The 20,857-nt window shown below is 43.6% G+C and overlaps 1 protein-coding gene across 4 annotated transcripts in view; it reads left to right on the plus strand.

Moving 5' to 3' along the window:
• The window catches only part of sgk1 (serum/glucocorticoid regulated kinase 1), a 35,895-nt gene extending 15,551 nt beyond the window's left edge, over window positions 1-20,344 (plus strand). The window contains exons 4-14 of one of the 4 annotated variants that reach the window (XM_076756867.1): window positions 4,687-4,902; window positions 8,195-8,258; window positions 15,938-16,013; window positions 16,191-16,266; window positions 16,414-16,602; window positions 16,707-16,838; window positions 17,578-17,814; window positions 17,910-18,005; window positions 18,243-18,398; window positions 18,498-18,587; window positions 18,825-20,344. In XM_076756867.1, the coding sequence (XP_076612982.1) occupies window positions 4,687-4,902; window positions 8,195-8,258; window positions 15,938-16,013; window positions 16,191-16,266; window positions 16,414-16,602; window positions 16,707-16,838; window positions 17,578-17,814; window positions 17,910-18,005; window positions 18,243-18,398; window positions 18,498-18,587; window positions 18,825-18,992 (1,500 nt within the window). In that variant the 3' untranslated portion in view covers window positions 18,993-20,344. Of the gene's footprint in view, window positions 1-4,686; window positions 4,903-8,194; window positions 8,259-11,630; window positions 11,822-13,770; window positions 13,970-15,569; window positions 15,821-15,937; window positions 16,014-16,190; window positions 16,267-16,413; window positions 16,603-16,706; window positions 16,839-17,577; window positions 17,815-17,909; window positions 18,006-18,242; window positions 18,399-18,497; window positions 18,588-18,824 lie in introns of those variants that run through there. The other 3 variants (XM_076756870.1, XM_076756871.1, XM_076756869.1) reach the window with 3 other exon arrangements.
• The last annotated feature ends 513 nt before the right edge of the window (window positions 20,345-20,857 follow it).

Genomic DNA, 20,857 nt, shown 5'->3' on the forward strand with positions numbered 1-20,857 from the left:
TTAAAGATGAAAAGAGTCAGAGTATGAGCCCAGAGGATGAAAGTGGCTGCAAACACCAAAGCAGCTTGGGATCAATATCTACAATCTAGAAGTCCCAAACTTACCCCTTGGTCTGTTTCCCTGCTCAATAATAACATAACAGATCTCTCCGTCCCGCTGTCTTGTTTCTCAGATCCCCGCTCTCATTGTTCAGGTTGAGTCTCTCTCTTTCTCTGACACTGAACAGTATTTCTGTGGCTTAATCTCCCATGAGACACACTGTAGTTGGCGTTTGAATTCCATTTGGACTGCTTGAACCACAGCTCTTTGCCTCTCTGCCCATTTGGATCTGACTTTCCCCCTCCCCCGTTCATTTTAAGACCAGCGTTTGCGATCTAGGAACGGAAGCGAGCGGGAAAAGAAGGGGAAGAGCAGTGACCTTGGTGTTAATGAGCAAACTGCACATCTGACAGAGAATGGGATGGCTTATGTAAGACCATCTCACACTCTCATTCTCTCTGCTTATCTTTTTGTCTTTCAAACATATTTTTCTTTGTCTCCAAATCTCTGCTCGCACCTCGTTCTCTTCTTATGCTTCATGATTGCCCCCATCGCTGCTCTCCCACTTCCCCTCATTTCATCACTGTTTGATGCTCAGACATATGTGGGACAAGGCACAGCCTGTTAGAGGTAGAGTAACACACCAAGGGGAGCTGGTAGAGGACAGGACAAGGCTAAAAGGGAGTTACCAGGAAAGAGTGCTGTAAACTGGCTAATAACACAACTGTCCATCTATTGACTATGTGCTGTACAAAGGCCTTAGGAGGAGGTATTGCTTGTATTGGATAATAACAGAAACGCTCTGCAATGCAACACAGCAGCTGTAAACACCAATTTGGGGAAGCTCGCCATAATATGTTTTGTTTGTTTTCTTGAGAGTGTCATATTGATTGGTTCAGCAAATATCCTGTTACATGTCTTTCACTCACTGTTGTGCTGTTTGTGACCACAGTATCTGTGTGTCAGTGCTGTTTTTCTGTGTCTGCAAATGTCATCATGATTCTTTGACTGTAAGTCACAGTTACAAAGAGATCTACAGGAGTGAGTCATGTTTTTAAATGTTTTCAGGCCGTCCAACGCTAGAACTCAACTTCATATCAGCTTGGGTCAGATATACTTAGTCTCTTTTAATATTTTACTTAGCCTATTGGAAATTGATATCACTCAGTTACCACTTAATGTCCAATGGTTATTAATATACTAGCTTTTCAATCATTGCCACAGTGTTGCCGTACCTTGATTAACTTTACTGTTTACACTGTGAAGTCCTCAGACAAAGCAATCAAGCTTCAAGCTCAAAACTAGCTCAATAACCGTAACTATTATGGACATGTTGATAGAACAATGTTTAAAGGGGTTCTCCGTTGATTTAGTGCAGTTGTGCAACTCACAAGATACAGATTGAAAAAAGAACAATCCAAATCAGCAGAAGCCTATCCTCACTTTAAGTCCTGATAATGGGTTATATTCCAAGAACACAGTCTCCTACAACTCCCATAATGCAACTTTCTGTTATTTTGTTTTCCCATATATGAAGTGACTTAACAGGGAAACTTTGCTGATGTATGTGTTCATCATTAGCTGTTTGCAGTGTTGTGGTGAGCAGTACTACAACGAGAAGTTCACGATTGCAGTGTTTTCATGTTATCAAAGAGTACTGTACTTTATGGTTGGGTCTACTGTAGATTGTAAAGGGCTTTTACGCAACTTTGTTCAGATTGAAAGTCTGTTGTTTTTTTAAAGATAACATATGAAACACAGGCCAAAGGCAAGTAAAGAGGTTAGTATGGAGGAGGCAGAGGTCTGATTAAGCCTGGATATGGTGCATGTCATGTTTTTATTTCTTGATTTATGGGACTGTGTGGCTGATATGTACATCCTGGCCTTCGTATGAGACTTTCCTTGGACTATATTACATCCTGACTTTATGAGGTGAAAGGACAGATCTTACAGAAGAGTCCTTATGCAACCTAAGTAATAGCAGCACCACTGTTGTCTTAAAGGGTCGCAGCACAAAGCCAGGTCAAGGGGCAGGGGTTAAGAGGAAGGGGAGTCTGGAAATGGGATGCATATATATGTGTGCTGGCGTGTGTGTGTGTGTGTGTGTGTGTGTGTGTGTGTGTGTGTGTGTGTGTTATACATCCTGTGCACATATTTTCTTACCCACTGAAGGAAAGTATGTTACCTTGTCTGGAACAAGGTGCAGAGGCCATACAATAAAGGAACTTGTGTGATAAACATGTACAGTTCAGCCTCATAAAAAGCTGTTTATGGGTCTGTACATACATAACTATGATGAAACACTGCCCAGAGAAGCAATGTTTAAGACTCGCACACAGATACCTCGACTCTGTCCTCAACTTTCTTTGTGTTTCCAATTTGTAACTGAGAATAAATGTGTAAATACGTCCATATGGACACACATATGTTTGACATGAAGCTATGAATAAGTATGCAAGATGTGAAAAATACAGCTGTGTTAATTCAAAAGAAATAAACAATTATGGGAAACAACTTCAAACACATGCCATTTGTGTTGGAATAAATTATCAGCAAAGTAGTTCCAGCATTTTAATTAAAAACTGAAATCCATTAAGCTATTAGTAAAGTAATCAGAAGATATTTTTAGGATAACACTCAGATAAAAGTTTTAGACTATGAAATGTATTATTACTGTCATTATAATCTTGAAGGTGTGATTGCTGGTTTAGCGGTGAACATCTAGCTTTTATTGCTTAAGTAGGTTTGAATGAAATAAGTAAAGGTTGTTTGTGCGGTTAGCTCACAACAAAAGCTGTCAGCTTAAAAAAGCCTCTGGTTTGGGATACCGATTCAGGCAATAGGAAGCCGCAGCCAACAGCCAGTTAGCTTAGCATATAGGCTAGCTGCTTCCACCATTTCCAGTCATTCTGCTAAGATAAGCTAACTGACTGCTGGCGGTAGCTTTACATTTATATTAATGGACAAACATTAAAGTGGTATCAGTCTTCTAATACAAGTGTCATGAAGGCGAATAAACGTATTTCCCAAACTGTTTCATGATTCAACACAATTTCCTCAACTTTGCCTAAATGATATTGTAGCAACAGGAGACAATTTAATTTCCGCAGCAGACACAGGTAGAGGTAGTCCTCACACACACACACACACACACACACACACACACACACCCACACACACACACACACACACACACACACAGATGCACACTGTTTTGACGGAATGGCATCATATTGTGTTTGACACCCTCAGTAATTGTTTGGATCCATTCTGTCCTTCCAGCACTGAGCTATAATCATAGTCAAGGGAGCAACCATTCACACACAGGGAAAGTATTTTTGCTGAGTTGCTAGTTTAGGCTCTTACACCCATGCACACACACAGACAAACATTTCCTCCTGCCAAGTTGTGGCGATGTAGAGGCCAGCCGAGCAGCAGCCCCTGATGGAGGCCTTGATAAGACTCATTCGAAATGGCTGCAGTCGCTGAACTTGTCCGCTCTGTGCGCCAAGGTCATCATTTAAATTACATAACAGCCATTCTGGGTCACCGACAAATGCATTCATGCAATTTTGCTTCCTCAAGAACTATGTGCACCTTGACCTTAGCGTTTGTTCCTTGTATCTCGTATTTCTTTCTCCCACCTTCCCTCTCCTGCGTGTCTGTGTGCATGCTGGGGGGGTATTTGTGTCTTCTGGCCATAATATGAATTCAGTCAGTGTTGCCAGTCACTCGCTAAATGATGATCGAAAAGAGGTGTTTGTGGCTAAATGTCCTCAGGAAACTGTGTCACTGCGCAGCTGTCACATGAGAGGAGATTACTGCGAAAGCTGAGACTCACTCACTCACCGCCTCCTGTGCAATGCAAATGTGACCCTCAACTATTTTACTCATAAGGTGATGGTGTTGACTCTAGCTGTGGTACTTTATGTATTAATCTCAATTGCTGCTTTATGTCACATTTGATTTAATGAAAGATTACAATGACCTTCATGTCAGTATGCCCTAGAATTTGCAGGAGTGTTTACTTTAGCTTGGTTTATCAGAGACTATGATTAAAATCATCTGTGTCGCTCTTTAAAAAAGCTTCATTGTTCTAAGCATGGCTTCAAATGATCTCCTGTGGCACCAAACACATTGAAAAACACATTTCAGTCCTACTTCTTATAGGTTGGATCTCTATCACAGCTCCCAAACATCAGCTTTTCATGAGATAGGAAAGAAACAAACCTGTTATCAATGTTGTGACAAGAAGTGGGGGAAAGTTTATCTGAGGAATTGAAATTCACCAAATTTGGAGACACATATTTTTCACTGGACAGTGATGCTGTGTGGATTGAGTTGAGATCCCAACAGCATGTTTTTAAGTAGGCTGTTAATGTTGATGAATAAGATTGTCTTGGTGCTTTAAGGCATTAAACCCCCCTTAACAGCATTTCATCTAAACTATATCAGGCTCATGTGGTTTGGGTTGGAAGCAAGGCTCGGTGTGGGTTGTGGTTATGGGCTTTAGGGGAATGACTCCATGTTTAAATGCTGCAGGTAAGTAAGTGACCCTTTCTCGAAGCGGCTGAGGCACTTATTCCATGCCATTTGCTCTTAAACTTTGCTGGCCAACTGAAAAACATCAGTTATCCTCACTCACAGGTCAGGAAGTGGAAGATGCTGGCTCGCCATCATGGCGACGGTACAGGCAAGCAGAAGGAAGCGGAATCAGACGTCCATCTGGGCTGCTGTCAGTCCTGGGGGTTCCACGCTTCGCCCCTGCTGGCCAGCCCTGTCATGCTGGAGTGCTCCATCTGCAGTGGCCCCTACATCAGCTACGCCCTGGAGGATACCTGGCAGCCACGTCAACGCACACAGGCAAGTTGATTCCGCCTATACAGGTAGCAAACACTAATTTCTTACAATATTCAGTGGATCCCAAAGCAGGGGACTTCCAGGTGTCCTTGATGGGGGATTTCAGGAAATCCACAGAAAATTGATGGATTGTGAACATCTTCGTTATACTAAACAATAGACATTAGCAACATACAACGAAAGATGGTTTTCACACTGTTTTCCCAGATGGTTAATTATTTGCTAACACCAACTCTTTAAGTTTGTAGTAACTTAGTTATTATTGGAAACACTCCCATGAAGGTGGGACGTAGAAGGAATGCACCTGTCTGTTCCTAACTGTTCATTTCAGCTCATGATCTTCTTCAGTGCTGCAGTTTGTGTGCTCCTCTACACAGAGCTAGGCCATAGATAATCTGGCTCCGTTCGCTGCAGTACAAAGTGCTGACTGCCACATCACTTTTATTGCTGACCAATGCCGCTAATTGGTATTCAACATAGCATGACCCACCTTTGTAGCCATGCTTGTAACTGTCATGCAGTTACTTCAGAGTTTAGGAACCTTTTTTGTTAGGGATTATTGCAGCATCGACATGTTTGAGTACTATTGAGCAGTAGCACAGTGTAATGTTTAATATCCTTTGTTTTGTTGCTTTGCACCTTTTCTGCTCTCCCACCAAACAAAACTGCCAAAAAACCAGTCTGAGAAAATAAGATATCGTATCATAACGTAAGAAATCACTGACACGGTGGTGGCTTAATGCAAATGGATTTCACAGTAATGCAAAATATAAGATCAAAACAATTAAGCAATTTTTACATTAGAATGAATAAAATATGGGGCTCAGTCTGTTTTTCATTTGTATCTTATTTATTTCCTGTCTTTTTTGGTGGAAACGAATGAAAACCCACCCACAGCAAACTTATTCATTTCTTTGATGGCAAAACATGAACTGCTTTGAGCCCTTCTGTCAAATGTGCTTTATCTTATGACTCACAGTCAGGTCATGCAAGCCTCTACCTCTCCTTGACCCTTACACAGACTCAAACTAATCCTCCCTCCCTCTCCCTCTCTCTCTCTCTCTCTGCCTCTGCTCGAACAACCCAAACTTTCTGTCTTCTTTTGGAAACATAAATATGCGATGAAATATTTATGAACAGAAAGCCCAGATTCACCATCACTATGGATACAACTCCATCAGATCTCTATACTGAATCAATAAACAGCCCGAAGAAAGAGAGAGCATAGGGAGAGAGGACAAAGGCGCGTGAATGGTAAAGTGATTTTTGACTGCAGAGAGAGAGAGATGTTGACAGTATAAGAGGATATGAACAGCAAGCAATACTGTATGTGTGTGTATGCGAGCGGAAAAGATGAATAGACGAGGCTGCTGTCAGCTATATTAAGACTTATATGGAGATGAAATGACCTGCGTGATAGGCAGATTGTTGAAAGCGTCGCCCCTGAATGAATAAACAAACTGATGAGATTGAAACAACTCACGCACACACACAAACACACACACACATACACATGCCCCAGCTTGTCTTTCTCTGAAAACACCCATGGGAGAACACTGAGCGCTGCGATAAGTTTTCAGAGCTGCAGCGTGGAATAGCAAAGTAGACTAAGACCGTATTTAACAGAGACACTTTGAAAAGTCGGTGACTGACAGCAACAATCACGAAAAAACTCATGTCTGACACGACGGTGCGGTTTCATGGGAAATGTCCTGAGATGCAAATGCTGCTGACAGCTGCCAGTTATGCTGTTACTGTACGGTGACGGAAAAGCAATTGAGACATTTGTGCCCTGTGTTTACTCGCACATGTCTCAGCTGCTCATCCTGCCACGTATAAAGCAATGCATTGATTTTTATAACCAAATGTGGCCAGTCGGAGGTCAAGATTCCCATAAACTCCACGTGCAGTGGTGGAAAGGAAGTGCATCTACTCAGGTGCTTTACTTTTATTGCGTTCTACAGGATTAAGTTTATACTTCTGCTGGACGAGGTCAGAGGGAAACGTGCTTTCTACTCCTTTACAGAAAACAACATATGAAAAGGAAAAGGTCATGAAATTAAATGCCTTGTTAAAGATTAATCCACCGGTTGTCAACCCTAGTGACCTGCGGTATTTTGCAAAACAACCATGTCTAGTCGGGGCCCTTCATCTATGAGCTGCTGTCAGTTCCACCAAAGAGACATTTCCACTCTACACCTCTCAGACGGTTTCATTTAGATAGTCGTTTGAGGTTCAAATTAAAAGAAAAGTACCCAAAGTGATCAAAAAGTAGTGCCTTAATAGACAGAAAGTGTGGATAAGCACATGTAATGTCAGCAGAGCAGATGTCCTGTTTAACTTGTGGCCCGAGCTGAGTAAGATCTGTTTCATCCCGGTGCTCAGACTCGCTAAGCGCAGTAATACTCTGTCGTCATGTTGCTGTTGTTGTTAGACCGGAGGTTTCTCGCCATTTTCAGCGCAGGCCTCGAGTGATTCAGTGCAGTCTCACCCTGGAAACCCAGCCTCATTAAAACACATCATGTGGGGGACCAGCAGAAACTGGGGCATTGAGCAAGTCTGGGTCAGAACCAGTGGCTTTAGAAATGCTGATTTAGAGTGCTGCTGCTCAAAGACGTCACGCCTTTCACAGACACTGTAAGAAAAGCTAAGAAAGGTCAGTAGTTTCCAGACCATTGGGCTTGTAACCCCTTAAAACAAAGACATGTTTGCTTGTGACCCTTCATGGTTACATTTGTGTATCAGATGGGACCAGGTATTTTTTCTGGTGTTTCACAAGAAAAAAGCAATGAAAAAGAACATTTAAGGGATTAATTTCTTAGCAAAAATGCTTTTTTTTCTACTCCGCTATCCTGTTAATCATCTAGCAACCCTTAAGATTTGTCTCCTGACCCCTCGTGGGTGTCCTGACCCCCAGAATGAGACCCACTGACCTTAATTGTAGCTTGTCCAGGCTGTATCTTTGAATTTATGTAACCTGACCTGAGAGAGCGTTAAAAGCCTAAGGGCTGTACAGTTTTCATAAGATGTCAAACACCTATTATTCATTCATTCAACTGAATTCAAACAAGAACTCAAGAACAAGAGTCAAAACTGGATTTGCAGGCTTGTACGCAACAATGCCAGTGTGTCGCCTACAGGATGCCTGCAGGACAGTGTATTCATAACACTGGATACAGTGTTATGAATACACTGTCTAGATGTTACACTTTTCTACTCTGCTTTTCATTTGCATGTCTATGGCGTTTAGGTTTTAACACTGTTTTTACTAAGCGATGCCATATTTCTCCCCCAGGCCATGGACCTGTACTACCACAATGAGTCAGACCCTGACAGCTACTGTTGCCCTGGCGACAACAGTAAGTCACCAGCGACTAAGCCAGTTGTTTTGTATTCTCTCACTTCCTCCCGTCTCTCCTCCTTTCCCATCCGTCTTTCACAGAGCACAGACTCTCATTCCTCTGCTATCTTTCTCCGTCATCCCTCGCCATCAGTCCTAGGTCATTTCTCTTTATTATCTGCACTTTTTTTTTTTTTTCCCACAACCAATCCGAAGTTATCTCCTACCATTCATTCTCGGTTTATTTTTCTCTTGTCTGTTGTTTCCTTTCCATCCAAATCTGATGACTGTGGGAGCAAACCGATTCATCTTGCTCACACACACACACACACACACACACACACACACACACACACACACACACACACTTTGTAATTTAACCTTACCTTCCCACTTGGCTCTCTAATCCGACCTCTAAGCTCCCTGGATAATAACAGTTGCTCATAAACCAAGATTACTATTTGTTGTTTTGTGGAAACGGGTTTGGAAAGAAAAACAGTAGTTACCAACACTACTGAGGACTGATCATCATACACATGGCACAGTGACCTTTTAGACCACGTCGGCTTGCAGCTTTAGCCACTCGCAGCAGCAGAAGTGTGAGTGTGTGTTTGTGTGCCTGCTGCTCCCTGTACATGTGTGCCACTGGGTGAGAGTCCAGCCTGGGTTTATGGCCAATAAGTGACTGTACATTAATTTTCCATCACGCTTCTCATTTGTGCTGCAGGTCATAGTCCGATCCAAAGTACACAGTATGTGTGCGTGTCTTGTTTTGGCATGAAGCCTATCTGTTCCCTTTTTCATTATTGATTTTAGCAAATCTTGCACATTCTAAGACATGACCCCTCATGAGTGTGTTCAGGTGTGCTTGAGCTCAAAATTACATAATCTTTAGGTACAAACCTAAACTTTCCATTTGCTTTGGACTCAAAATACTGAATTCTATGCATTTAAAAACTATAAACCATGATTAGCAGATTAAAAAAAATGTTCTAATTTAAAATGCATTACAGTAACTGCTATAACATTATTTTACTTTTCCATATAGAAACCATTAATTTCCACTCTAGAATAGTATGTACACCCTTATCAGTGTCGGCATAGGAAGTATTCAGATTATTTACTTAGGTAAACGTTGCAATACTGTAATATAAAAATACTCCTGTACAAGTAGAAGTCCTGCACTGAAAATGTCACTTAAATGAAAGTACATAAGCATTATTAGCAAAACGCTCTTAAAGCAACAAAAGTAGAAGTACTCGTGTTACAGTATTACATATTATTGGATTATTATTATTGATGCATTAATATGCAAGTAGCAGTTTATTGTTGTTTGTCAAAGTGTGGCTAATTTAACTATTTCATACACACTGTTGGGTAGTTTACTCTGTAATATATCATCGTGTTTTATAAGCTCATCATGCGGTTTGCATGTAAAGTCTGTAAATTACAGCCACTAAAGATGAAACAGAAAAACTCAAAGTTCAAGCGCCTCACATTTCTACTCAAGTACACAAGTTACTTTCCACCACCACTTGTCACACTGCGCTTCTGCGTTAACAACACCTGCAGGCACCGGCTGCCTGCTGAAACATCTCCAAGATCGAAAAGTGACAAGGTGCATATTGTGATGGAAATGTTTTCACTGGGAGTAGTCTGCCTGTTAATTATGGGAGTTTTCAGCATATATGGAGAGAAATTTGAGCTATTAGCCGAGCTGGTGACAAGCTGTTCCTATGGCTTCGGCCGTGATGCTGCTACACCCTGTTGTTCCAAGTTCAGCAATTAGTGGCTTCAGGAGCCGCTTGAAAGCTGATGTTTGTCACATATGAGTCATTTACTCATCGTGTGACAGAGCAGAGAGCAACGATGTAGAGCTAGGAATGGATCCAGTAATATTAATTATAGGGCGTTCTGACTGTCTGTTTTTACAGAGGAACAGCCAGCAAACCATGTCTGTGTTATTTCACTCCTCTCAGAAAAAGTGGTCTTATGTAACAAAGAGCATCAGCTGAGAATCCCCTCATTAAAACACATTTGCATGTTCATCAACTCGCTGCAGTGCAGTTAATCAGCATTTACACACAGACTTGTCCTCCTGAGATACCAACAGGTTTACATAACATGTGATTACAAAGCCTTAGTGTGTGTGTGTGTGTGTGTGTGTGTGTGTGTGTGTGTGTGTGTGTGTTCTCAAACTTAACTCTTTTGTTCTCAGTGACGCAAAATATCATCGCAGCTCCCTTTCTGAAGCCGTCGCTTGTTCTTTTCTCCCATCATTCATAACAAATTGCTCGCCTGTGTCAACCTGCCCTTTAAAGGCAAACATGGAGGCACGCACATATTCACAAATACAGCACAAACCCATGCACATACTGTCTAATCCATAAAGACGCTCCCAAACCAGAGATTTTGATAGATTTAAGAAGAGTGTCTGAACATGTTTGTTGCCATTATATCACGAGGATTTACAGTAAGTGCTATAATTTAGCCTGATTTGGGTGTGTGTGTGCTGCATTCAGGGTCAGCACTGCCCTCCAAACCTACCTTAGCCTATTTCTTAATCCAAACTCCAAATTTGAGCCCTCATCTGGCCCACTAAAAAAAAGTTAAGACTGCAGCATTCCCGCTTCACGTCCTGATGAGGACTTCTGTTACATGTAATTCCCCCCATTTCCTGTCACCTCTCTACTGTCACCACCTAGTCAAGGCATAAAAAGCAGAGCTTTGTTTCATAGGTTCATAATTTCTTGATAATTTCCACAGCCTATAAAACATTTTTTGGTGGCTGAGCTAGCCAAACACTCCACACACACACACACTGACAGTCCACCGTGGCAAAATAAAAGCCTGGCTGTCCTCTCTGAATAGCCGAGGCCTTTATGTAACAGTGTCATTTGGTTCCTCACCACCGGGCCTCATTCACATTCATCGCCAGATCAACTGTAGCCACCAACACCCTCATCATCCCCGGCACACAGCACGGACATTACCAGATGGAGGCATGGGAGGATGAAAGAGATGAACGGATTTAATGGATGGATGTCATCTGCCGGAGACACCGTGAATATGGGCATATGCTGGTCTTTGTGTATGTGTGGGTGCGCTGTAGGCGGGCGGGTGGAGGGACTGTGTGTTTGTACGTGTTTGTACTACAACTCTAATATCCTGCACCTCAGGCACTGCAGTGAACCCCTTCCTGTCCTTTCACGAAATGGCCCTCTAAGTGTGTGTGTGTGTGCGTGCACGCGTATATGAGTCAATGCTGGCTTGGGCATCGATGACAGTGCCACTAGTGGGTTACATAACATACTAGTGTCTCACACACACAGAAAGGCAATAAACACACAGCTTGACTGTTGTGGAGCCTCCTCTTGTTCGGGGCCCAAACGCAGGCAGCCTGTTAATCCAGCATGGAAAGAGGGCCAGAGAGGAAAATCACTGGGCGGTTGTTAGCATTGCTCCCTCTCTCTTTTTCCTCCTCTCCCCTGATCTTCTCTCAACAACTCTCTCTCATTTCATTCAACTCTGGGCTATGACCACTGATGCAGACTGGAGAGCCGTGCTTACATCCCAGCGGAGGTAACTTCTTCTACACGGTCCCTTTCAATCCTCTCCTGTTTTAGCTCTTGTTCCTCGGATGCAAATGCAGACTAGCTGCTCCTCGATCAGACTTTAAAATGTGTGCAGAAGACTGGAAAGTTTTCAAGGTCAATGCCTTTTTTCTGTGCGAGCACATGCTCTCCTTGTGTTCTCCTCATTTGAGAAAGCAATACAGTGAGGTTTCACTTGTTTGGTGCGTGATGCTTTCAAGTGCTGATAAGAGATGTCGGTTTGTGTCCCACGTGGACGGATGCTGTAGTGTCAGTGGTGACATATTGTAGATTAAATGCCTCTTGAAGGATGGCGGCGCTGCAACCTGCGCTGTCTCAAGGAGAAATCTCTTTTTCTAATAAATTGTTCTCGGTGGTGCAGTGAGGGAGACGAGTGTTGGACACCTCGAGGGAATTTAGGAAGTACCTGACATGCCCTTTCTCTCTCTCTCTCTCTCTCTCTCCCCATCTCTGTTTTAGAAAGTCTGTATGTGTGTGTGTGTGTTCTGTCACTCTCTCTGCAGGTTGTTTTTTCCCTCCAGCTTATATATATGTGTGTGTGTGTGTGTGTGTGTGTGTGTGTGTGTGTGTGTGTGTGCATGCATGTGCGTGTGTGCTGTCAGACTCCCTGCAGCTTTGTTTTGCCCTCCAGCTCTGCATGTGTGTGTGTGTGTGTGTGTGTGTGTGTGTGCAGGTGGCTATGGGGGACAGATTAATAATAGATTTGACCTGAGTTAAGGGAGAGACAGAGACAGAAAAAAAAAAAAAGTTGAGGCTATATTTAAAAACTGCAGTGTCACACATGCACAAACACAATGACTTTCTCTGAGACATGCCCGGGGGTCAAGAGCAAAAGAATACACACTTTCTCTCTCTCCCTCCCTCACACATACACACACACACACACGCCTTAATTGCTGCTTGTCTTTGGCTCTGTTTTCACAGTCTAGTAACAATAATGCTCAGTATAGCTGCAGCACAAAGACATAACCCATTTTTCACACTCTCCCTTGATCTCCATTAAATTTTTTGAGTGGAAGGTTCAATTCCATGTGTAATCATGTGAATGTGATCGCTCTTAGTGAAACTTTCCTGAACAGATGGCTGAAAATCTCTATTGCAGCTAAAAAGGTTTGAGCATCTTCATGTCGTCATCATCTCATCTCTGTTTATTCTTTGTCTGATCCACATTTCGACATTTTATTCCTCACCGCATTGCTTATCGGTGTAACCTACACTTCATCCGTCCAGCTGAGTGCTTTCTCACCACCTTCCCTTTCGTTTATCCTCTCACTTCACTTCTCCCTCAAACACTCCCAAAAGGCAAAAATCAGCAAAACATTATCCTGAGAAAACACCCGGGTGTGCGCGCAGGCATGAAATAGTTGGGAGAGAAATCAAGAGACATGGTTAATTAACAGGGCCTCAACTTCTTGGCAGTTCCCAGCGTTGAATCAATGTGAACTCTGTGAATTTCCAAATCTGGGTTACTTTCTAATACAGTGGGTGAATGACCTCAGCTAGCCAGCTACAGTGGGGAAAAAGCCTCCTGTTGAAGATGAGACTGGGGGGGGGGGGGGGGGGGTTACGGTAAAGGGGTTGCCTTTATGTGATGTTGAAATATCACATATATGTCAGTATGTGTTGTAGATTGTTGTAGACAGGGTTGTAGATTGATTCTGTTTTTCAGTGCTTCCTAATAGGTTAAAGGTACGTTTAATGAATATTTGCCTAAAAAATCCTGTGTTTCATGTGTTCATACCTTTCTATCCATTTCAATTGCAGAAATAAATAGATAAATATGTCACTTTTGTTCAGTCAGAAAATTAAGTTAAAGTTATGTCTATATTTTCCCTGAACTCAAAAGTAGGAGCTTATGAGGAGCATTTGAAGGCAGCATACCCCCCCGCCCTGCGGAAAACTCATGCAACCACGCATGAAACCTTAAACTGAGTGGAAGGAAACAGAGGCGGGACGTCTCCGCCCTGAAAGGAAAGAAAAAAAAAATCCTGTGGATGAAAGTCTCCAAGAAGAGGAGTGCTGTGTAGTTTGATGTCGAGGAGCCTGAAGCCTCTGTTCTTGTTGTGATTGGGAAACTAAAGCATCCTCATGAAAGACAAAACGACCGCTCTCACTTGTAAGTAGGCTGCATGTTCATCCGGCGATGGGTGTCTTCATTCGAAAGAACCTTTCAGAATATTCCTCCTGCAGATCGATAATAATGTGCGTGCAGTTTTTCTTCTGTCAGGGTAAAATCTAAAATCTCCCAGGCCGCTTTCTGGGTCTGGAGCGTGTATGTGTGTGGTTGGGAAGAAAGTGCTGGCAGACATACTTCGGGGGGTGGGGGTGGGGGGGGGCGCTCCGCTCGCCCCATAATCCACTGACCTGGATTTATGATGCTGTTATCTATTGAAATGCCTCGCTGATAGGGAGTCTGTTAAAAGTGCCAGAGAAACGTTGGCCACTCTCTTTTGCAACTTGTTGGACTGAGCAGGCGGCCAAATGAGAACTCCTTCAGATCTGAAAGGTTTGTGTGTTTTCTGTGGAAACTGGGTCTGCTGTGTGTTTTTGGATGAAGATCAGGCACCGAGACATGAATAGCTTTTAGTGGTTTTACGCAAGACTTCGCGAACTGCTTGTAATTGTCCGCATTGTGCCGCAAAGTTACAGCTTTGTGTCTGTGCTCCGTTCCATGAGCTGTTTTAGAAATTGTGTTAGAAAACTATATTTTCTGCTAGGTCTCTTTCATTTTTACGCACGGTGATCGATGTTCCCTTTGGACGGGCTTGGCCTTGGTAGGTGATCTGAGCAGTGTTGTAGATAAAAGTTGAACCAGGTGTCTTACATAACCGTGTCCTAACTGAGCCCGTCTGCTCTGCTCATATGTCACCGCGCAAAGCCCAGCGCATTTTTCCGCATAATTGCATCCTGATCATCACACTGAAGTGCTTTGGCTGCTTCTGAGAGGCTTACCGGGAGGCTAAAACTGTGGTCTTGAACTCACTCACTCTTCTTTTTTTTTCGTTTGAGCTGGATGTGTTCAGGAGTTTCTCAGTCTGTACTTTTCCACTAGCAGCGGCTTTTTCTTGGCACCGGGCCTCCCTCCGTTCAGGCTCTCCCTCTTTTGTATACCGAGGGAACCTGCGTCACTCTCGGCCGTTTTAATTGAGGAGCAGCCAAACAGTGAAGCTGATAGGCCTAGTTAAGAGGCTATCAGATTATTTGTACAGGACCGAGTTGCAAGGTCAGGATGGGAGAGAGGCGGGGAGCATGGGTACAGGGTTACAGAAATAATCAGAAGCTTTGAGAATAGTCCCTAATCTGTGGAACTCTCTCACAGTTTCTTTTCATGGTTTCCTATGTGAAGAATCAGCAGTTTATTCTGTACTCCTTAAACATTAAGGGCAACCGTATGTTACTCACTGGACACATCTGGATGCCATTAGCCTATAAGATTTGTTTTGTGAAGACTGAAACGTTGCTGTTGATGACAGTTACAGACAGTGTGACGCATGGGACGTTAGGCAAAGTTGCCATGGTGCTGCACAAACATATGTGGAAATAGTGCAAACCGGCGGCTTCTCAGGGAGTCATGGTAAAGAACTTTTTTCTTCCTTTTTTTCTGTTTTTGACGCAAGCACATCTTGAGGCGCGGCAATGACGCGCAGCAAGCGCAACGACCTCTGATTGGACGAGAGCGGGATCGATCATCTTCTCACGGTCCATTTAGCTGAAAGAGATGTTTGCAGAGGATCACGCCCACCAGGGGTTGTGGGTGTGTGTGTTGGGCAGGTCCTCCCTCCTCCTCCTCCTCGGCCTGTTATAAAACTAGAGTCAAACGCAGGGTAGTTAAAGTTCGCCTCTGGGCTGTTGATGAGCGCGGAGCTTCACTTCAACTCATCATCCCTCATCATGACGATCAAAACAGAAACAGAAAAGCCTGCCATGACTTACTCGAAATCTAGAGGGCTTGTGGCCTTAGTCACCGGTATGGAGTCATAGATGGATATTTTAATCTGATTCTTCGTGACATGTATGGACATGGTTTTTGCTTTTTATTTAAAAATCTAAACTTTTTTTTTTCTCTCTCTCTCTTGTGTTGCAGCTTTTATGAAACAGAGGAGGATGGGGCTGAACGACTTCATTCAGAGGCTTGCCACAAACTCCTACGCCTGCAAGCAGTGAGTACCATCTGACTCATGTTATTGTTCTGCGTTCACTGAAATGTCAGCTGTCTGTCCTCTGAGGAAACTTTGTGACTTAATGTGACTCCCTTCTGATTCGCAATAAAAAAAGGAATTGAGGACATTTTTGTGCTTTATTAATAGATGAACTAAGTATGAACTCTTTTTTTTCAGTCCTGAAGTTCAGTCTATTCTGAACTTGAGTCCTCCTCAGGATGCTGAGCTCATGAACACCAACCCCTCTCCTCCTGTAAGCACATTTGCATTCAGCTTCCTTTGTTTACATTGTACCATACGCAGAGATCCGCTCGCACATCCTCTGTTTACCGTGCATTTTGTGGATCATACAATGCCTCCAGCGTCCTCACCCTTTTCTTCCTTGCTCTCCCTCTCACAGCCCAGTCCATCCCAACAGATCAACCTCGGTCCATCCTCCAACCCCTCAGCCAAACCCAGTGACTTCCACTTCCTCAAGGTGATCGGCAAGGGCAGCTTCGGCAAGGTCCTGCTGGCCCGCCATCGCGCAGACGACCAGTTTTACGCAGTCAAAGTCTTACAGAAAAAGGCCATCCTCAAGAAGAAGGAGGTAAGTGCACAGGCAGACATGCCTCCAGCTGGAAACAAAAACACACACAGCAAAAGATGTCCCCTCGTCGACCTCTCTAACCCCCTGCTCTCTGTGCTCCTCAGGAGAAACACATCATGTCAGAGAGGAATGTGCTGCTAAAGAACGTCAAGCACCCGTTCTTGGTTGGCCTGCACTACTCTTTCCAAACGGCGGACAAACTCTACTTCATCTTGGACTACATCAACGGAGGAGAGGTGAGTTACCGGCTGAGCTGCTGCCAAGAAAAAATAAAGATTCGAAGCGCAGATGATAGAGGAGAAGGGAGGAACTGGGCTATTTAGAGAAGGAGCTAAAGATGAATGAACAGGGCGGGAGGGAATTAAAAAGATGGATAGAGCTGGAGGAAGAAGGGAAAGGACAGACGTTTTTAGAGGAGTTAATATAGCGGCAGAATCAGAGAGGCAGAAGCACAGACAGACAGAGGGGATATCCTGTCATGAGAGGCAGAATAGAAGCCGTCTTTTTTTCTGCCTCTCGTTCTGGAAAGGAAACACCTCTCAGGAAATCACGGGGTGTGCTGGGACAGCGGGAGAGACTCGCGGCCAAAATTAGCAGCGCCATTCAGACTCAGTGTGTGTCTAATCGAGCTAATTTCCTGTGATTGTTGGACAAGTAAAGACAGTGCTGATTAAATATGGGCCTCGTCAGGAAACAGGATGCATTTACTCTCCTTCTCCCCTTTCTCTTTTCTTCCCCTCTTTTTCCCTGCTGCTCTCTCGCTCCACCTCTGGCCCTCATTTCATCCGTCCTCCCTTGTCAAACATTTTAGGCTCTTGCCTTTCTCTGCATTTACTCCCAATCTGGTTTCCTTTCTGTCTCTATCTCTGCTCATGGGATTTTCTATTTTCTATAACATAAGCAAGACATTTTAGGTTGTGTTCCAGCAAACACTTATTGCAATAACCTTTACCGCTTGTTTTCTCTGTCTTCCAGTTGTTCTACCACCTACAGAGAGAGCGCTGCTTCCTCGAGCCCAGAGCCAGGTTCTACGCAGCAGAGATCGCCAGCGCACTGGGCTACCTCCACTCCCTCAACATCGTCTACAGAGACCTGAAGCCAGAGAACATCCTGCTGGACTCACAGGGACACATCATTCTAACAGATTTTGGCCTGTGCAAGGAGAACATCGAGCCCAACGGGACCACGTCGACCTTCTGCGGTACGCCAGAGGTAAGAACGAAAGATCCGGTGATTCAGAACTCCCTTTGACAGCGCTCTGGAATATTCAGTAACTCACCATATCGCCCTCCTTTCTCTCTCTACAGTATTTAGCTCCTGAGGTTCTACACAAGCAGCCGTATGACAGGACAGTAGACTGGTGGTGCTTAGGAGCTGTTCTCTATGAGATGCTCTATGGCCTGGTGAGTAACATTCACTTACACCCTCAATATATACCTAAATGTTTCGATAATATAGAGTTACACTGTATGCTGTGAAAAACAAACAAGTCTTATCTCATTGGAGTCCCACATGTTTGTGCCTGCATCTATGCATGATTTAAAGTGATACGATCAACGTCATACGACCAGTCATGTGGATTCCTTGCTGCTTCCGTATTGTTGCCAAGATGCTAATCGGTTCTTTCTGTCCCTGCCCAGCCTCCGTTCTACAGCCGTAACACAGCTGAGATGTACGACAACATCCTGAACAAGCCGCTGCAGCTGAAACCCAACATTTCCAACGCAGCCAGACACCTGCTGGAGGGCCTCCTGCAAAAGGACCGAACCAAGCGGCTGGGCTGCACAGAGGACTTTGTAAGTGCTCGGTTATGTGCTTGTATGTGTGTATCTGTGTGCATATTGTTTGTGTTAAAGGACATCATTGAATTATGCTTCATTTGTGTTTCTTCACAGATTGAAATTAAGAACCACATATTCTTCTCCCCCATCAACTGGGATGACCTCAATGCCAAGAAGATCACCCCTCCATTCAACCCCAATGTGGTACGTTCCTTTTTAATTTTCCAACATTTGCTGATGCTGGCAGATTTCTGATTTTCTGCAGTATAGGACCAAAGTCCAATGACTTAGTACTTACATTTCCATAACTAGATGAAGAGCATGGAACATCTTTGCTGTGAATTAAAACATGTCCAATTATGGCAAGGTATTTTGACTATTACAGCCTGCCTAATCCCCTCTTCTCTCCCCCTCTCCTTCCTCCCTTCCTCCACCTCTCAGACGGGACCCAACGACCTCCGGCACTTTGATCCAGAGTTCACAGATGAGCCGGTGCCCAGCTCCATTGGCTGTTCCCCAGACAGCGCACTTGTCACGGCCAGCATCAAAGAGGCTGCAGAGGCCTTTGTGGGCTTCTCCTACGCCCCATCTATGGACTCCTACCTATAGGATTTAAACACAGGCACTCAATACAGACATCAGTTCAGACTTACAGGACATGAACTGTGGCGTGTCCATGGACTTTGCATCTTGATCCCACCTTACATTTCCCATAAGGATGATGGATATTTCTGAACCAACCCCTGCAACAACTCTGCATCTGCAAAGAATTTGTACACTTGCACTTGCCATAATCTCTCCAAATCTTGAATGCGTTTAAGAAGACTTGAAACACGTGGATGTCTGCCATAATTCAATGACTCATTGGGGTTGAAATCCAACATCTTACTCTGATGTACCAACGCACAAATTCTTCAACCTTCCACAACAGACTCAAACGCTCTGCAGCCTTCAGTTGCCCATCTCTCACCCAATAGTGGAGGTCCTTTGCACACAGCTCAGGCAGCTTAAAAGCCCACTTCTCTGAAGACCCTGAAGCCACAACCGAGAAGCACACACACCAACTTCCACCTTTTCTCAAAAGAGGAAGGCTGGACCGCACTGTACCAGCCCTGAAAAGGATTTCCATCTTCATCTATGTAGCAAAACATCTTCCCTCTTTTGAGGTTCTGTCTATCCACCCACGGGGACCGACCTGTTGAGTCTGAACGAGTAGCTTGGAGGTGACATTCATTTCGGTGCTTTAGTATCTTCTCATTTGCGTTCTGTGTGTTTGAAAAGGGAGTCATTTGAAGCTGAATGTTACAGAGGGGGATGGTTTATTTTTTCTGTCAAGTGTGCCTTTTTTTCTCTCCATCAGAACTCACATCTTTTGGGTTTATCCGTGTCGACCTTAACGTCACCGCTCCACACCTGCCTGCAGGCGGGAGGAGCCGTTTTTTTTGAAGTCACCAGAGGAACGATGTAGCTCCATGCTAATACACCTGTTCTGTCTTTAACACGTAGGAACTCAAACGATGTTTTATATCTTCATTTGCACATAAAACAATAACGGTAATGCTGATAGAGAGAGAGAAAGAGGGAGCACAGCTGCTAGGTGAGAAAGAGAGTGATGTGTTGAAAAGTGTTTGTGTAGTTCTGCTTGCCAACTGTGTCCCCCTCATATCGTCTTCCATTCGCCTCACAGTAACGAAACTGCAGTGCTCAGCCGGGCTGAAAACATCGAAACTGAACATTCCATTTTAATATTGCTGTAATGCAGTTTGACGGTATTTAAGTTTGTTTGTATATTTGGAGTCATGTGTACTAGTTTTAATGTATATTGAACAAAAAATGACTAAAGGTATGCTTAAATATGTATATGTAACAATTCATGTTAAATGTACTGTAAATTGTAAAATTTAAGATTTAAGATTTATGTGACCATGTTTGGTTTGCAATAAAAGTTTAACTTTATTACACCTCATAAGCTCGTTATTGATCATTGAAATTCTTCATTCATTTGTTTTATGGATTTTCCTTCAGTCTTAAATACGCAGATAGTTTTTTATTTCATCCTGTCTTGACATTATCCAACAGTGTCCGTAGAGAGAAAGCGCCTCAAGTTAGCGAATAAGCTAAAAAAATGTGAAGACTGAAGATCAAATGGTGAACATTTACCAGCTCTGGTTGAAAAGGGCTTGAGCTACTGACCGCTGTCAAACGTCCCACATTAATGTAGAATGGACTTTACTCCCCCGCCGCCATGCGTCAACAACCTTACACAACAATGACGGTGATGTCCAAGTGTGTGTGTGTGTGTGTATGTGGACGCACTAACACAAATTATCGACTGATAAGGCCACTTCAGGTCAAAGGATTTTAATGAACCCAATTCAGCAGAGTGGTTTTATATTGCACAAGAGGAGCATTGATTTTTGATGCAAACGCTACATTTGCATGAATGATCATTCATGTAGGAATGATAGAAGTAG

This window comes from Chaetodon auriga, chromosome 18 (assembly GCF_051107435.1).
Source record: "Chaetodon auriga isolate fChaAug3 chromosome 18, fChaAug3.hap1, whole genome shotgun sequence".
Classification (NCBI taxonomy): Eukaryota; Metazoa; Chordata; class Actinopteri; order Chaetodontiformes; family Chaetodontidae; genus Chaetodon; species Chaetodon auriga.